Source organism: Aspergillus melleus, assembly GCF_016097325.1.
Source record: "Aspergillus melleus strain CBS 546.65 chromosome Unknown contig4, whole genome shotgun sequence".
In the NCBI taxonomy this organism is placed as follows: Eukaryota; Fungi; Ascomycota; class Eurotiomycetes; order Eurotiales; family Aspergillaceae; genus Aspergillus; species Aspergillus melleus.
In genome coordinates, this window is record NW_025763373.1 from 1,679,418 (window position 1) to 1,697,178 (window position 17,761).

General features: G+C 50.8%; 4 protein-coding genes across 4 annotated transcripts; all 4 read right to left on the reverse strand.

The window, feature by feature from the left end:
* Positions 1-117: 117 nt before the first annotated feature.
* LDX57_007513 (uncharacterized protein) lies at positions 118-1,125 on the reverse strand (the record flags this gene model as incomplete). Its single annotated transcript, XM_046089230.1, has 1 exon — positions 118-1,125. One exon carries the CDS (start codon positions 1,123-1,125, stop codon positions 118-120), a length of 1,008 nt encoding a protein of 335 aa, XP_045945200.1.
* Positions 1,126-3,070: 1,945 nt separating this feature from the next.
* Positions 3,071-5,509, reverse strand: LDX57_007514 (WD40 repeat domain-containing protein; the record flags this gene model as incomplete). Its single annotated transcript, XM_046089231.1, has 2 exons — positions 3,071-4,506; positions 4,561-5,509. 2 exons carry the CDS (start codon positions 5,507-5,509, stop codon positions 3,071-3,073), a joined length of 2,385 nt encoding a protein of 794 aa, XP_045945201.1.
* A 1,320-nt stretch (positions 5,510-6,829) lies between these two features.
* On the reverse strand, positions 6,830-8,041 carry LDX57_007515 (uncharacterized protein; the record flags this gene model as incomplete). Its single annotated transcript, XM_046089232.1, has 1 exon — positions 6,830-8,041. The coding sequence occupies one exon, from the start codon at positions 8,039-8,041 to the stop codon at positions 6,830-6,832; it is 1,212 nt and encodes a 403-aa protein (XP_045945202.1).
* A 2,786-nt stretch (positions 8,042-10,827) lies between these two features.
* On the reverse strand, positions 10,828-14,517 carry chsF (chitin synthase CHS3; the record flags this gene model as incomplete). Its single annotated transcript, XM_046089233.1, has 3 exons — positions 10,828-10,910; positions 10,967-11,772; positions 11,828-14,517. 3 exons carry the CDS (start codon positions 14,515-14,517, stop codon positions 10,828-10,830), a joined length of 3,579 nt encoding a protein of 1,192 aa, XP_045945203.1.
* Between the last annotated feature and the right edge of the window lie 3,244 nt (positions 14,518-17,761).

The window sequence follows — 17,761 nt, forward strand, 5'->3', positions numbered from 1 at the left end:
TCCAGTTTTATCCATTCCTCCACGCAATCTACTCTAACAGCACACAGCTGATAAGCAACACTCAAGTCTATCATTCTATAACCCATAACTCCATATATAAACATAACATTATGCCGTTCACCAAGGAACATCCTCCGCCGTCGCCATCCTCATCTCATCCGGATGCTTCTGCACATAATCTTCGATATCCAAATACGCCGCCAACACGCTCTCCTCATCCGCATACTCCCCACTACTCAGCCCGTAGATAATGCCATCTACCCCGGCCTCGCCCAGCATCTTCTCTACCATCCAGCCCTCTCCCTCGTCTGTCGTCCAGGCCATCACGGATCCGATCTGTCCGTCGTCACGAGCTTGACTGCCCTGTTTCAGGACCGAGCAGACTCCCTCATCATCACCACCATCCGAGGAAGAGGTAGTGGAGTCACAAGTCCCAAACCCCTCCTCCGTCAACTCCACAGCCCCATAATCCATAACCCTCTGCTTCGGCTTCACATCACTCGAATTCGACCCTCCCTCATCAAACCACCCCACCACATCCCTCACATCCCCACTCAACACCACCGCCTCCCTCTCCCACAGATCGCCAGATAGGACCTGGAACCCCCGACTCGTCTCCTGTGCATAGAACCCATACAGCACCGCAATCCCGGCATCGAGGAGTACATCCCTCGCCAGGTCCCGTAATGCCTCGATGGAACACGCCCGTCCGGGGTCGCATTCATCGGGGTTTTTGATGTCGAGCCAGACGAAGGAGATGGGGTTGGGGTTGGATTTGTCGGTGGTGTGGGCGGAGGCGATGGCGTTGAAGAGGGCTTCGGCGGTGGAGCGCGCGCTGCAGAGCGTGTTGTCGTGGTCGGCGTACCAGCCGTATTTATGTGCGGTGAGGTCGATTTCGAGGGCGTTGGCGCCGTGGGTGAGGGCGGCGGTTAGGGAGGAGGGGGTGAGGACGCGGTGGGCGATGGCGTAGATGGGGCGGGGGGTTGTTGTTGACGTTGAGGAGGTGGTGGTGGCTGAGGATGAGAGTGAGGTTGTGAATGTAGATGCTGTTGTTTGGGCGGATGTCCTACTTGAGAGGGTGAGGGTGAGGGAGAGGAGGATGTGCCTGATTGTCTGTAGCTTCATATCGAACAGTAGTCTCCTAGGAACCTTTCGTATAGTATAGGATAATGTGATATAGTATAGTATAGTATGCACAGTCAAGCACGTCTCCTCAAACAAAAACCATTCAACTCAATCAGTCCAGAAACCCTTTTTATATCCCCAAACACCCTACCCTACCCTCACCCAGCACTAAACACAGGCACACATATTTCCTCCATCTCCAACCCCATTTCGCCCCATCCACCCATGCAACGGTGTGGACTAAATCCATCGTGCACGGGATAGCGTAGCCAGTATACGTCGCCAATCGACCATTGCTAAGTAAGCGGAGGAAACAAAAACACAGGAGACATGGATCGGTTCAAGCCCTATAATGGGGCTAGATGTAGTTCTGTACTGTCCACGCTTCCTACGGTGTATATTAATGGATGTTTAAACCACTGTTAGGGATGGTTCCTGATCCACAGTCTCAAGGACCGTGTCCCACCGGCACCGGCAGATATGGGGCGATATTAGCGTTGACGTACATGATTTTAGGGTACATGTAAAAGTTCCCAAGAAATCCCTGTATAGAGAAGAAAAATCTGATCGTGCACAATCTACCTTACGTACTCGGAGCACACGGAGCAGTGGCTTCCCCGACTACGTACGCCTCGGAAAGTGTCCGTGAGTTGATAAAATTTCAACACACACACAGTAAGTAAACCTAGAAGTTGGTTCGACATATCTCCTATATTCAAGACCGTGTGAACTAATGCATGATCTAATATGAAGGAATGCATAAACAGGTAGATATATAGTTGCCTTAAATATTTAGTTAAGGCCAAGACGTTGGTATAAACACTGCTTACAGGACGGTTTAGGAAGTGATCCATCATTCTCTGTTTCTACATTGCTATTATAGGTACAGTTTAGGGGCTAGAGTGTCAAATCAGCCTTGATAGCTCAGACCCATGAATCTCAGTTCAAGCTTGATACGTTAGAGGTTGAGATATACGGGGTAACCCCCCCGACGGAAAATAATCCCTTAACCCGCCATGGCGATCGACAAATCTTTACTCCATTCAGATACGATCTAGTGAGGGCCGTGTTATCGAGTCCAGGCATCAAGATAGATGGATATCGACGAGCATGTCCGACAGAAGGCAGACATAAAATGTACGGACGACTTGCTCGAACGATCAGAACTTGTCAAGTGCCTCGGGCTGGATTACTCGATTGATCGATTTATGCTCTGATATGTCAATGTTATGCGTAGAAAGTCACTACTCCGCTGCGCCTCGGTAGGGCATTCGGTAAGGCCCACTCCACGTTACTACTACGTACGCTTAGTTCGACCATGTCTTTTCTTTTGACTTGGAATACTGAACCTGGGTTCATCGTGCCGAGTAGATAGAAAGTATGGACTGGTGGCGTTGTCCTTTTCTTTCCCTCATGTTTCGCTATTTCTTGCCACTTCGTTGAAATTTTCTCTTTCCGGGACAAACTCCGAGTATAGACTAGAGTATAGACTAGCATGGCGAACCACGGACAAGTTCCACTGCGCAACGCAAGTTCGCAACGTAATCTATTTATCTTATCTCTACGCCACCATCACTTAAATCCCCGGACGGTCATTGAGCCATTGAACTAATCAGCCTTTGCTTGTTTTGGCGACAGAGATGGAGAGCAGTGAACGTGGCTTTGATGATCGCGTGACCGGATATATATCCTGGCACTTTGGTATCCTCAGGCTAACAAACTCTTCCCGCCGACAGAATATCTTAGATCCCTATATTCGATATGGCAATTGAAACAACAAATGAACATTCAATGGTATGAGTAAGTATGGTATCACCGCTAAAATGTTAAATCAATCATCCTCCCATGGAAATGCAATGAATAAACACAAAAGAAATGTGCAAGTGGCAGGTCATGCCCTCAATAACAATGCAACAAGATTACAAATTTTGACAAGGTCACGATCCTACAATATCAAGGCTTCGTGCTCCTCGTCGCTCATGTTCCGCCAGAATCGCATCTGCCGTTCGCGTTCGCTCAACATGCATCGCTCGTCCTCGTCCAGCTCCGACTCCCGCAGCCACTCGTTCGGCAGATCACGCACGCCGTACCGCTGCCCCCATTGTCGTCGCTCGTACTGCATGAACCCGCCGAAATGCTCGTCCGCGTTGGCCACCCAGATCGTGCCGCCGTCTGCCGAGAAGTCCGCCCCGCCGATCTCGCCGAAGAAGTCCTGCACTTGGCGCGTCTGGTAGGTCTGCGCGTTGACAATGCAGATCCGATCCGCCGGTTCGCACAAAAGCAACGTCCGCGGTCCGCCGCCCACGGGCGAGAACCGCAGAGATCGGTACCCCGCCACATCCGACTCGATCTTCTCCAGCGGTCGCCACGTGCGTGCGTCCCAGATGATGGCCGTCTTGTCCTGGTTACTGGTCGCGATGTGTCGCATATCCGGAGACCAGGCGCAGGCGAACCCAAAATCGCGGTGTCCCTTCAGCGGGTGCACCGGTCGCCCCGAGTCCGCCTCCACGACCCAAGCGTCCGGCGAGTCGCCAATGACCACGCGCAGTCGCCCGTCGGGGGACGTGGCCGTGCAGTTGATGGCGCGCGACAGCTCGTGGTCTGCAACGAAGGTGTTGGTCTCGCAGTCCAGCACCCGCAGATGTCGGTCGTTCGACGCGAAGATCCCCATCGGCGCTCGGTTCGTTCGACTCGGCACGACATCAATGTGGTTGGTAATTCCGTTGGGATCTTGAGTGACAAACCCCGAAGCTCCGATGCCCTCGGCACCCGATGAGCGCAGAGCATACTCTCCCATGAAGCCTCCCGCGATGGCCACCTCGTGCGCAGATTTCATGGAAGAAATTTTAACCGGGCCCTGAAACCCGGTCTCCACCGACGGACGGGACAGGTCAATCAAGCACGTTAAATCGTCGTAGGCGGGGATCCACGAATACAGTTTGGATTCTTGTGCGAAATGTACCGTATTGTAGGCTGCGACCGACATCAGATTACGCAGCTGGAAATGTTCGATGGTGGTCCTGCATCGAGTGTGCATGGATTTCTCTCGGAAGAAAAACTCCTCCTGAGGAAGTTTGATCCCGTGTCGGTGATTGGAATACTCCAAATTATGATAGGATTTGTACCATTGATCTCGCAGGTTTCGCGCGTCCGACCGTTTGACCCGTAACGCTTCCCACCAGGGGATTTGCTGAATGTCATAAAAGTCCCCACCATATGCAGTCGGTCGCACGATCTTTTGCGGTGGGTTCCAGCCGATGATGTTGGCGAGGGGGTTAGGAGGTAATGGTGCCGGTGCCATAGGAAGGCTGGGAATCGCCGCGATAGAAGAATGAACCCATTGGGAAATGAATTGGTCAATGTTGAAATTTCTCTCATGGACTGTTGCAAACCGTTAGCTGTGGCGCGAAGATACGTAAGCCTAGAGGACCTTACTGGTTCCTTGCACAACGGACGGCGCGACGTGAGGATCCGTCGGGTCTTCCCCATCCGAGAAGTAGTTGTAATCGCCGTGGGCGGGAACGGCCGCATCTTCCGTGAACTGCGAGCTAAAACCTTGATCCATCCCTCGATAGAAATCGTCGAAATCCACCTCGGATAGCGGGTTTGGTCCGAGACGAGACGGAGAGTCGTTGATGTATTCCTCGCCGTATTCGCCACCAACACCATCGTCCGAATCCGACTTTTGCGTATCGTCCAGATCATCGTCTTGCAGCGCCGGACCATTTGGCAGTGCCTCTTCATAGGGCTCCTCGTAGTCGCCAAAAAGTCCTTCGGCCTCTTCGTCTTCGCTATCCTCCGAGATGGTCGACATATTCTCACCCATGGCGGCATTGTCAATCAGCTGATGCACTAGACCCTCGAGACCAATGTGCGCGCCGGGCGGCCCAAGCGGAACACCGCCCAGGTCAGACAGAGCATCCGTCATCTCGGAGTCCGACATGTACAACTCAGTTGGCGGGGACGACGAGGATATCCCTGCGGCTGGTCCGTGGTGGACCCCTCCCGGTCGAAAGTACTCCTCGCGCTCGATAACCGCATTGACTACTTCCGACACCGAAAGAAAATTCGATTCGTGGCTGGTAGCATTGGGATACTGCGAGACAGCCATAAGAGCGGAGATGCCCGCGTCCGTCGTGTCGAAGTTCCCGTCTAAAGTCACGCCACCACCGCCACCACCCGCTGGGCCAGGACTGGAGGGCAGGTTCGGATCATCTAGGGTCGGCGGGGATGATACTTCTTCGTGGACAGAATGCGAAGAGGACTGGCGAAACTGCCTTATATCCGCCCCATTCTGATGGGACGGGCCGGAAATGGTGGAGGGGCGATCACCAGGATGAAAAGAGGGTGACCAGGGGGGATCCGATTCACTCCGATCAGGCATTCCGGTCAGGTTGTCAATCGAAGGCGAACTGGCTCGCCCGGCGGCGCAAGGGGCGGGTGCAAATACCCAGTTGAACACAAGGCCAGTCAAATGCGATCGTATGAAAAGTGACGATGGAAGGTGATTGGCACCCCAGGGCTACACAAAGGACAAGATAGCAAGGCGAGTCCACGTTTTTTCCCTTTCTTCTTCAAATCGGGATCAGAGATCTTGGCCCTGCACGTGGTGGTCACCCCGCAGCATTCGTCGCCCACCAACCCCCACGCGAATTGAAACAACAAATCGACCAATTTGGAGCTAGAAGGCTAGGAATCCCAGTAGCAACCAGCGGCTCTGTGTGAGTGGAAAAGAGGTCGCACTATGGGTGCAGTTATCCGGGGATCAGAGACACGGGAAGGGGGAGATGGACGATGTGGCAATGCGGTCGGTCAGGAAGGACGAGGCAATTAGCCACATTTGAGTCGGTCGGAAAGGACAAGGGAAAAAAGGAAAGCAGGAAGGAGGGGAGGCACGGCAAGGGGGATATATAGGAGGAAAAGACAAAGGCGGAAGAGGGGAAGAGGGGAGAAATGAGAGAGCTTTACGTTGCAAAAGCCGTAGGTAGCCCCAATTGGGGGACGTGAGGTTGCCTTTTCAGCGGTACAAAGCACCTGAAGTGGAACAGATGAGGCTGCAAGAAACCGAGTCAGGAGGAACTCGTGGGAAAAGAACGACGCAGATTGGAAGCCATACCGATCACTGGAGAGGCGCCTTAGTCAGACTTTGGAGGGGGAGAACGTGGGCGGGTCACATGAAGAGTTGGCCAGAGAAGCGTCGGACGGAGCTGAAGCTGGGACTGAGATGCTTTATCCATGAAATCAATCTTGGGAATGATGAATCCCATCAACCTATGTACAAGTTGGGTGAAGAGTCTTAGTCGGAAACCGCACAAGGATCCAAAGGGAAGAAGGAGAAGAAGCAGAAAAGAACAATTGCCTTCAGGATGGATGTGTCAGCCACACACATGACTTGCCAAGCCTGCGCCGCTGACAGGGATGATCTATGTTCCTCACTAAGTATGCGAATATGTTGTGGAATATCTATCATAACTTAGGATTTCCTCTTCTGGGTGCCATGGCTTCAGTGAGGGTACTCAGGGCCCTATTTATAGACTTCCTCATGACCCAATATAATGTCACCGGGTCAGACTTTTAAGCATAAGCTGCTGCCAAGCGTATTAGCATAAGAAGCATAAGAAGCCGAACTCTTTGACGAAAGCCCAACACTAATCTCATACAAAAGGGGGGTAGATAAGTACATATCTCAAATCTCTCAGAGTATCTATCCGCACATAAATCCAAACATAGCCCATTTATTAGCGGTATGAATACATTCGGGGTTGATGCATTTAGGAACGCCCCCTCCATGGACGCCAGAAGGCTGGTCCCAAGGTGTGCACAAGAACTTGACTGAAGCCGACACTGATCTAACCTCAGAACCAGTATCGTTCTCAGCGGCAGTTTCGATCATCGAACTCTCAATGCGCTGTTGGCAGTCCTTTGCCAGACAGTGAGGGACTAAGCAGATAGAAGCTGACTTCCTGACGCAAAGTAGTTCGACGAATTCATTCCAGTCGGTAACTTGTCTTTGACGCGAGCGAAGGGTATTCTGGGCCTTCTCAAGGAGGCCCTTATGCATAGTTTCGAGGAGTGCCAGGATACCAGTGGGGAGCTGAGAAAGAGACATGATAGTTTTCTCTTCTGACTTGGGGAGATCTCTCCGATAGATGGTGACATATCGTCCAGCCAGCTCCTCCGATCCGACAACTAGGCGTAGTGGAACGCCGCCGGTTGCCCATTCTTGCAACTTCCAGCCAGCGGAATGCCCTTCGCGCAGATCTGCTGTAACACGAATACCGAGAGAGGTCAACGTCGATTGAATGGAAAAGATCTCAGCGTAAAGCATCTGATGGCCCTGTTGTTTGCCCTGGTGAGGAATTATAATCACCTGTGTCTCAGCGATGTAGGGTGGGATAACTAGGCCCCGGTCGTCGCCATGCGTAGCTACCATGAGACCAATAGCATGAATAGACAAGCTCCATGAGTTCTGCCACACGTGTATAGTAGAGCTCTCATTGTTTGGAGTGTGATCAGGGTCCCCCGAGATGGTAATACCATACTGCTTGCTCATATGCTGGCCTAGCTCGTGGAAGACCCCAGCTTGAATACACTGTTGAAGAGAGGGAATAAGGCCGAATAGGACAGCTGTTCGAATTCCGTCGGACTTATTAGCGTCGCCTTGCTGGCCCCTGACAAGTGGAACGGCCAGAAGCTTCTCATAAAGACCTGTGTAGAGATCAAGAACCTGCAACATCTCTGAACGGGCATCATACTGCGTCTTATGCACTGTATGTGCTTCTTGTGTGAGGAACTCACGGCACCTGAGAAAAGGCTGCGGCCAGGGCTCTGACCTGAAAGCTGTCGTCCACTGATTCAGTCGAAGTGGGAGGTCCTGCGGGCATGCGATCCACTTGGCATAGTATGAGTAGATCATGGATGTTGTGCTTGGATGATCGCGTAGTCTGAGCTCAGTATCCCTCCGTGCATATCTATTATCGTCATATATGCCGTCGCCGCTGACCCCTGCATTCTCGACTGATGATAACGGGAAAGCACAATTATGCACTCCCAGGAGCTCAAACTTATCATTCAGAAATGCACGAATCCTCTCCCAGATGGCATACGCTGCTGGCTAACACAAACAAGAATGGTAAATGATCTGGTGACGTGTTGGGACGCCCATTTTCTAGACGTACCTTGAGGATGAACAGCCCCTGAATAGAAGTGTCGATATCAGTTAGCCTACCCTTTTCCACTGTTTGTTGATACCACTGCCAAAAGTCATCTTCCTTCGCCGCGTCAACAAATGGTGGGAAACGTGCCGTGACGGTCCTTCTGAAAGACATGTTGATTGCCAATACTTGCGAAAGAGGGAGACAGGATATAAAAATCAAAATTGACTTATTTCAAAAAGAAAGGTGCTGAAAATGTAAAAGGGGGGAAAGGCGGGTGGGGGGGCGCGGGGTTTAGTTCTTTACAAGGGTTCAGTATGATGTCAGCCAGTGTTCATCTAGGAACTTATGGGCTTCAGCACATACTTTGGCATACATCACATCGAACCTTCATACACTTTCTATGGATGCACTAGTAAAACACTAGTGCGGGGAGAAACATAGAAGGTTGTGTACATGACATACCTGACAGTACCTAATGCATGTTGCTATACTGACGCTCTACTATTGAAAGCTGCCTTCAGATATAAGTGCTTTAGTGTTTATAGTGCTTATGGTGCTTATGGCCCTTACGAATTGATATTGTCTACTATCTATAGCCGGATTGGAGATCATATTTGTATCTCTCCACTCCCCTCAGCAGAAGGGACATACGCAGCTTCAGTATTCCCATACGGTGAGAAGGCAAAATAAAACGTCCAGGGCTGAATTATGCTACCTGCGTCACATCGAGGACTCTATCGAACGGTTTTCTTCATCCAAAAAGGTAAGAGTTACCCTATGGGCATACAGCCTCGGACGCTAAGATGTATATCAAGTCGTGCGGACAAATACAGGTCTTCGTCCTGATGAAGCTGCTGGTCGGAGATAACATGGCCATGATCATGGCTGCCATGGCTTTGCTCCCAACCGCAAACTCATACACGGTCGCTTTTCTTTCGCGAGAAGGGGTGCTCTTACAGTGACTGGGGTGCACTAGAACTACGCGATAAAAAGCCGATATTCAATATGCAATTTCAGGGGCTTCAAATCGATCATTTCCACGAGCGAAATAATGCGAAATTCGTGTTTAAATCGCATTGGTTTGAACCGATCGGTTGAGCGATGCCACACATACTAACTAAGAATAACGTCTGGCTTTCAAAGATGGGTATCGTTCCAAGGCGCTATCGACCACCTTACCTATCAGCGCCTTGTGGTTGATTCCTTCCTGAGCAGCTGTTGTTGCAACCACAGTATAGATCGGGTGTAGTGCAGGGAGTAGATTAATCTGCAGGGGTTAGTTAAGCACAATAGGATTGTTGCGGTGATGTTCGTGCTTACCTCCAACACATATTGCCTTGCCATCCTCTCCGTAGCGGATGTCCACTCGACCCAGATCACAGCACTCTAACGCTCGCCACGTTTGCAAAGCCAGATCCTCTGCTATCTGAACGTCGGGGTCGACTCGACCATTAACAACTCGCCCCAGTTCACCCCAGTCCATATTCCGTTTTGTAGTAGAAATTCCAGGAACTGCCGTCAATCGGATCCGCGGACCCCCTGTGTGGCTGATTCAGGTTTTCTTAGTCGGCTTAATCTCTCCAAGTCAATGTAGATTGTGCCAAGGATCATGGCGGATTTGCCTGTGCCAATAATAACGATTGGAAATTAATCTGCGGTGATGAGGAATGCTCAGTGAGCAACGCTCTGGAGCGCCCTCATCCAGACAAAATCACATTAGATCCAGAAAATCGAGTTTGTATAGTAGACATATGTCCAAGAAATTTCCCTATAGATATTTAGCAGATATTCAAGAGGTGTACTATTACCAAACTTCTGCCTTCATAAAGCACTCAATGCATGATAGATATCGCGAGAACAAAATTAAAGTATTATCTTTTCGAATCAGGGTTAGGATATCGCGGGGTTTCGAATCAACTTCAAATAAATTCTGAATCTGTTGGCGTTGTCCCTCCGTGAGAGTACGGGCAGTTGGGTGGCCTACCATAGTATCATTCATCCTATGATTGTGATCTGGATTTCGTACCTATAGTTCCCACCTATTACTATTAGGGACCCTCTTTCCATAGAGTTGAAATGGGACAGCCAACGATTCGATAGCTGTCTCTCGCCATTCTGCTCCTTCTGGAGCACCCACTCAACTTATTCATAATAAATACTTCTACGGTTGTAGCTAAAAGTAATATTTTGATTTGTTTTCGAAGCTATTGTAGTAACACTATAATGTCAACCTGGCTAGAAAATCTGGCACGTATGTTAATCACTCATCGATTGTCGTTCTTGCGTAACTATCTTGACTATATCGCTTGCTTGCTTGCGCTCGTAGAGGTTCGTGATAATAACAGTCAGAAAGGATGGAAAATCATCGCTGCGGACAAATACATCAAAAGAAGAATAATTACAGCTCTCCGGTCAATAATATACTATACGGCGATCGTAACGCCTTTCCAAAAAAGCAAATAAAGAAAAAGCAAGCATCAACCAGTCGTAACCCATCGAAGAAGAAAAGAATAAAGCAATATACAAGTTCAGATCACAATCAGGACTAGTAATCCGAGTATGGTTCGTAATGTGACGGATATCCACCGCCAGAGGGTTGCCCCCATCCTGCCATCCTCATTCGACGGTCTAAATCAAAAGTCAGTGATTGTCACTCTTCAATACCAATCCACCAAAGCACGTACCTTTTTCGAAATCCCTCCATCGCTTCATCGTAATCTTGCTGCTGTCGAACTCGCCCTCTCCCGCCTCGTGGCCCTTGTCCTTCTCGCCCGCCGTCTTCCGCGTGTCTCCCCAACTGAAGTCGTCAAACTTCCAGAACGAGTAGGTGGGAAGGACAAAGTTCCAGATGGGCAGCGAGATAAGGTAGATCAGCATCCACAGCACGTACACCAGTCGGTGGGCGGTCACAACGATGAGCACGCCCGGAAGTCCCAGAATTAGAGCCAGCAGAACCAGGGGGATGACCTGCACCGGTTTCTTCACGATGGAAGAAATCACCACGTAAAAGGTGAAGGCGATGGCGGCAGGAAGCACAAGAGTTCCGACCAGTTCGATGAAGATGACAAACTGCATGCTGAAGCAGAACGTTCCGCAGAGGTCGCGGACCAGGACAAGTTCCATCAGGTTGTGAACGGTACTATTGATCCAACGACGCCGCTGGGACAGAAGCACCATGAACTTGTCCGGGACCTGCGTCTTACAGACAGCCTGGGGCACAAAGATCTGCTTCCGCTTGGGAAACGTCCGAAGCATCAAGGTTGACAGATATCGATCTTCACCCAGCAGCAGCAAGTTCTTCTTGTGAAGCGTATCCACCACGTTTTCGGAGTAATGCTCCACCACGTCCGGGTTGGCAAGAATGGGAACCCAATAGTTTTGGCCTCCTTTGGGTGCTTTGATACGGTACATGGAGAAGCAACCGGGCAAACAAGTGACACCACCAAAGACCGACTCGAACGATTTGGATTGATGGTGAGAAATGAAATATCTGCAAGACAAACGTTAGCTCCGCAAGGGAAATGTCTCGTTTAGATCAAACCTACTCAAACACTTGAATCATCGTCACCCAGCTATCCGTCTTGTTGGCAATCTTGGTCTCTCCGCACAGGCCCATAACCTCAGGATCCTTGACCATCGCGGAGATCATATGAGTCAAACTGTCCGGGAAGACCTTGGTATCAGCATCCACCATGAGCACAACCTCGTAGAAGTCTGGTGGGATCCCGGTGACATTCCAGAGCCCGTTAAACATCTCGAATTCCAATTCCGTCATTCGCTCGTCGAACATGACTTTCTGGAGGAAGGACATGAGGATAATTTGACTGTCTCGTTTTCCTCGGTTGCCGGGCTTCGACTGAGTTGCTTCCGCAGGCGTGCCACTCTTGACGACAATCATCATCGGCACACGTTGCTGTTTTTCGGTCGGGATGATCGACGTGTTTCCGTAGTCGTAAAAGCCAGCGTACACCTTGGCCATGTTGTGGCGCTTGGAGCCTGTGGCTACCGCAACGTACGAAAAGGCCTGCACTTCATCAAATGGAACGACGGGGTCCCGCATCATGCGCAAAACAATCTCCGGAGTTGAATATTCCTCGCCTTTACCCTTGATCATGCCATCACAGATAACAACGATAGTCTTGTGACTGTTCGGATAATCGGTGGTAGCGATGGAGTCCAGTGTAGTGCGAATTCCATCTTCGCCTTCGGAGTAACAAGTAACCAAGCACATGGCGTGGGCCAGAGGATATCCGTAGGGCTGCCAGTCAGGGGGAGGCTGCGGAACAACCGCTTCGTGAATGTATCCGGCAGCTCCGAGGCCCTCCGATTCCGCGATAGCATGAGAGTAGCGAGAGTCCTGTACCAAACTTGTCCGGCTGGCCGTAGGGTTCTGCCGCGAGGCATCTGCACTCAAGGTACCCCCACTACTGTTGTGGCTTAGTTTATACATCGAGTTGCCGCTGGGTATCAATCGGGAGGTCGAATTTTGACTCGCCATAGTGACATATTGAGGACGCTGCTTTCCACCATTGCTCACGGTGTACGGGCTGGAAAAGCGAGATGTGGTCGGCAGAAAGCTGGCTCTCTTGCTTGCACGGTCTGCCACGGGATCCGTGATACGAGGACCAGGTCGGTAGATATCATTCGACCAGTCTTCAATCTGCTGGTTGCGTGTCTTGGGGTCGGAGCTCATGCTCGTTTTCTGCGCGGCAAAACGAGGGGCCAGGAACCACTGGAAAAGCAGGGCGAAGGCGAATTTGACGATGACAATGGACAGGATGAAAATCAAGGAGACGTAGAGAACAACCTTGGACGCGATACATCCGACCGTGTCGGTGTCGATACTTCCTACTTTCACGATCTGAGACAAGCACTTGCCGATCTTCTTGTCCTCTCCGCTCTGTAGGTAGTAAGTCAAGTCGACTCCGCGCACATCCTTATTCTCACGCAGCTCATCGAATTTGGACGGGTATTTGACCTGCGATGTGTCGAGCCACTGCAAGAGATCGAGGTCAAGAACGTTGCCAGAATACACCACCAAGTTTCGACTCTTGTTTCTTGTGTCCTCCCAGGTAAAATACACATCGCCGGAGCCTTTGAGACTGTAAAATGACTTCCTAGCCTCCCCGGATGTGTGACAGGCCCATCCAGTGTAATAGGACTCGGTAAAATTTGGCTTCGAAGAGCCGTCCTGGTTGAACGGCGCGCAGGGAAAGTACCAGCCCAGCTCGCCTTTGGAATTCGTTGGGATATCCGAATCTTTGGTTCTTGTAATGAGTCCTTTGCAGGCCCCATTGACCTGCTGGAAGAAGAAACTTCCATCTTGTCCGCCGTACTTGTGAGGGAGATCGTAGAGAACATTGGTATCCGGAGGGATACCGGTGGCGGTTGGATGGGTCGATTTAGACAAGTCGTAGGCCGTGCCGTGGAAAATCATGTAGCCGCTGCTCACCTTATTGATCTTGAGTCGAGTGGGCGGTGTTCCACACACGGTGGCCGTGAAACCGAACGTTAGGAAGCCGACGAACGCCGCAATGAGTAGAATGATACTGATCAGACCGATCTTCTCACGCCATGCACTGCGCTGCGCCTTCTGCGGCATCCCGAAGCATCGCATGATGCAATCAGGTGCCCAAAACGTGATGATAGCGCAGTAAGTGGTCCAAAGACTGGGAGGCCGAACCTGCTCCATAGCCCTTTGTCGCTCTCTCTCCGCTGCCTCCGCTCTCTTGGAGATCTTCCGCGTGTGTCGCCTCTTTTTCGTCCGTTTTCGGCTGGGCACCCGCTCCATCGGCTTGTTGACATTTCCGTACATGTCATCCTTGGTCTTGTATTCCACGCTCCGAGAGCTGGGGGTATCGGCTTGGTCATCATCTTCCATCAGAGGCTCATGTCCCGTAGTCGAAGGTTGCGTCGGCATGTTCTGGGATCGCTGACGATAGTGGTAGTTGGGGTGGGACTGGTCGACCCGGGTGCGTTCCGGTTTCACGAAGCTCTTTTTGCGTCTGAGGTCCTCCGCCGCATCGACTCTCTCTTCGTCATAATCCTTCCTCCTCCGAGAGCTATGCGAACGATGACGGCGGTGATGGTGGCGATGGGACGCCGGCGGGCTCGACAGCGATTCATTCTGGGCGCCGGTCTCGGGATCTCGTCTTCGGCGTCGCGAGGACTCGCGGAAGGCGGAATGTTCGTCTCGTCGCGGGGAGGCCTTCCCCGGCCGTTGAGGCAAAGACATGGTCCTACACCGGGTAGAGTGGCGAAGTCAGCGACAGAACCAGCAACTTTCACTGTTGCTAGAAAGACATACCCTTATTGCCGTGCGACCATGAAGTATTGGAAACAAGTGCTGTAATGTTGTTTAAGTTCTATAATGGCATAAGGGATGATGCTAGTGCGATGGACACTGAAGCGCGGACGATGCGACGGGAATTTATTCGTTTCCGGCTCAACGTGATGTTTCTTTGAACTCTTTGTAGTCGTTAACGAGAATTTCGCAATTCGGCCAGGATGCGAAAAGAACAGTCTGCAAAGTGAAGCTGAGCGATCGCGAAATGGCGTGGTCTAACACTGAACGGCGTTAAATGGTGCTAACAAACGGTTTGCAGATAAGGGTGCCAATAAATAAAGCGAGCGACAACGGTGGAGAAGCAGATTAGATATCGCGAGTAGAGATCTTCGATAGGCAAGCGATGCGCCCAACGGGGATTTCGACAACGTTTCGCAGAAGGAAAAGGGAGAAGAAGAAAAGGAAGGGAACATCAGCGGGATAGGACTAGAACAGGTGACGGTGCCTGCCTAGTGCCTACCTGGTAACCCGACAGTAAAAAAGCGATGGGTACCTGAAAAAACAAGGACCTACCGAAATGAGTATTTTATTTGCACGGGTGCGATGTGATTTGCCCTCGGCTGCAGGAGCTTATACCGTAGAAAAGTTTTCCTCCGCGTGTACCGAACGGTGTCTCCCATTCGGAGTTATCTACTATATGTCACTCTGTGCGGGAGGAATGCCACGGATCGGATGAATCAAAGGAGTCGATGGGCAAAAAACCGCCCATAACAAAGGAGGCAAATAATGGTACAATACGTCTAGTGTACCTTGACAGTAACCATGTGCCTCGTCGCTAGGGGCAATCGGTCGGGCTAGATCCCCTCCCCACCAATTGAAGTCACTCGGCCGGACTCACGGATCATTTAAAAGGTTCACGCCCCGGTCAAATGCCTTTTGCTGATTGGTCACTATTCCGTGTCCATGCACGCTATCCCACATCAGGCTAATTAATCAAGATATCTGGCCAATCGTGCAATGCGCCATGTCTCAAGTTTGGCCCCACCCACCCTCGGTTGCCCCCCCCTCCTCCCGTCTGATCTCAATGTTGAAGTTTAAAACTTAATCCGGGATCCTCTGGCATGGAGGGAATGCGGAGACCGTTGGTCGATATATCCACCACGGGTTTCCATCGACCTACCTAGTAAGACGCTGAATACACAGTAATGCGCCTCTTGACGGTCCAATTCCGCTCTCTCGGACATGCCGGGCTATAAATAGTATCGCAGAGATCAAGATTCGCGAACCTATGGGCTGTCAACAGTTGGCTGGGCACCTACCATGGTTCGCTTTTTCTCTTTCTTTTCAGTTCTATGTTCCTCTCTAGGCCAAAATTCAGTGCTTTATGCACGTATCGTGCTGGATTTATTCATAATGCATTCGGGAACCCAGTGAAAAAGACCTCTGTACTGTAGGACAGGCCTAGATGCTACTCTCGTGGAATACCTCAAACTATCGCTCCGTCATCTATAGACCACCTACTCACCGCTATCATCTTTCCTCAAGGAATTTCAAACTTGGCCCCCCACAACGCAGATGGGAGAATATGTTGATGCTATCCGTCTTACCTGGTTCTTGATCCGTTTGCGCGGCTCCAGAAGGGTCCCTTCTGCAGCCTCCCTGTCGTCAAGCTGACCAGTCAAACATGTATATCTAAGGTCGACCACAAAGTGAATGCTGCATTCTAAATACACCCAGGCTTAGAAATCAAAGTCTAAACAAACGTTGCGGAGCAACCTAAAGCCATCAAAATTAGGGTTTGTGGATGAGCTTGGAGTAACCTGCCGTTGACTGAACCAGACAAGAGAGTCTTGGAAGATCAACGATGCTCGCTTTGTGAACTTATGTCGAGAAACTTAACCCGGAGTGATCACAACCCTTAGACAGGGTTCTCGAAACACTTCCTTTCAAGGCGATGCGCCATGCCAGGTCATTCATAGTTGACTTTCTGGTCGAGTGCGTAATCAAGGATGTCACCCTGTTTTCATCTAAGCACAATCATGTCACCAACATAGATGTAATATGCATTTACTTGCTACCACCCCAAGTCTACTTCCCACTAGCGGTGCAACTTGAGTAAAACCGAGTCGCTCACCTGACCGGACTAGTGGCTGCAACCCGCTAAATCCATCCGGTGCTATTTTCAGACAAAGCCAATTGCATCCCAGCACGCCACTTTGCCGACGTCTGGCGCGTGGATACTCCCTATGAAATCACTGCGTACGCTGTACGGAGTATATCGTAGTATCGCTACCCGCAAAACTATACCGCGGGGGGAACGGAGAAAAGATGTCTGTATTCTGACTCTGTCGATGGGTCGCTGAGTCAATTTCTGTCCTGGATGCCCAATAAGGAACGCCGAGATGGTGAGAATACCTTAGTACATACAAGTGCTGTCAGCCTAAACCATGCAGCACGTACTCAGCAAATACGGACGAATGTATCTGTTAGCCGAATCTGAGTTGTCACCCATACCCGTACTCTAGTACTATGTATACTTAGGTTGCACTACACAGCAAACGGTAGCTTTCCTGGCCGTAAGATCCTGGACCCAAAGCAGCCCCAGTCTCTGTCCATGCACATCCGGTGAGAATGATAATACATCGCTGCATGTACTTCGTAGATCTGACCTTGCCTGGATTTCCATGCCTTCCGAGACATTGCTTGGTTAATGGATATCAGTCCACCGTTCATAGCCACGGTGAGCTCACCCCGGACGATCATGATGCCATTGTCAGTGCAGACTAAGAATGCAGGGCCCTCCGCCTATCGTAGTGGTCGACCACGTTTTGCGCTGACAGCGCGGAATGCGGGCGATTACTATGAAGAATGTGCGTATCTGGATCAAAAAGATCGGCCAGCTTGCTCCACTACAGCCATGGATGAACGCCTCGACGATGCAGATAATCTACCCCAGCACGACGATCTCCTCGGTACACTTTGGGGTCCTGGCAACATCAATGCTTCTTTTCACTCGCCTGACACAAAGACTCGCCACGATTGCCATCCCGACCGCTATGACGAAAAGACGATGGCACCTGTACGAAGCGCCCGAGTTACTTTCCGTGGTTTCCTTTGGTCCGGTCCAAATTGCCAGACGATTAATTCCAAGACTACCTGATCTCGTTGCGCGTACCAGCAGTAGCAGATTTGG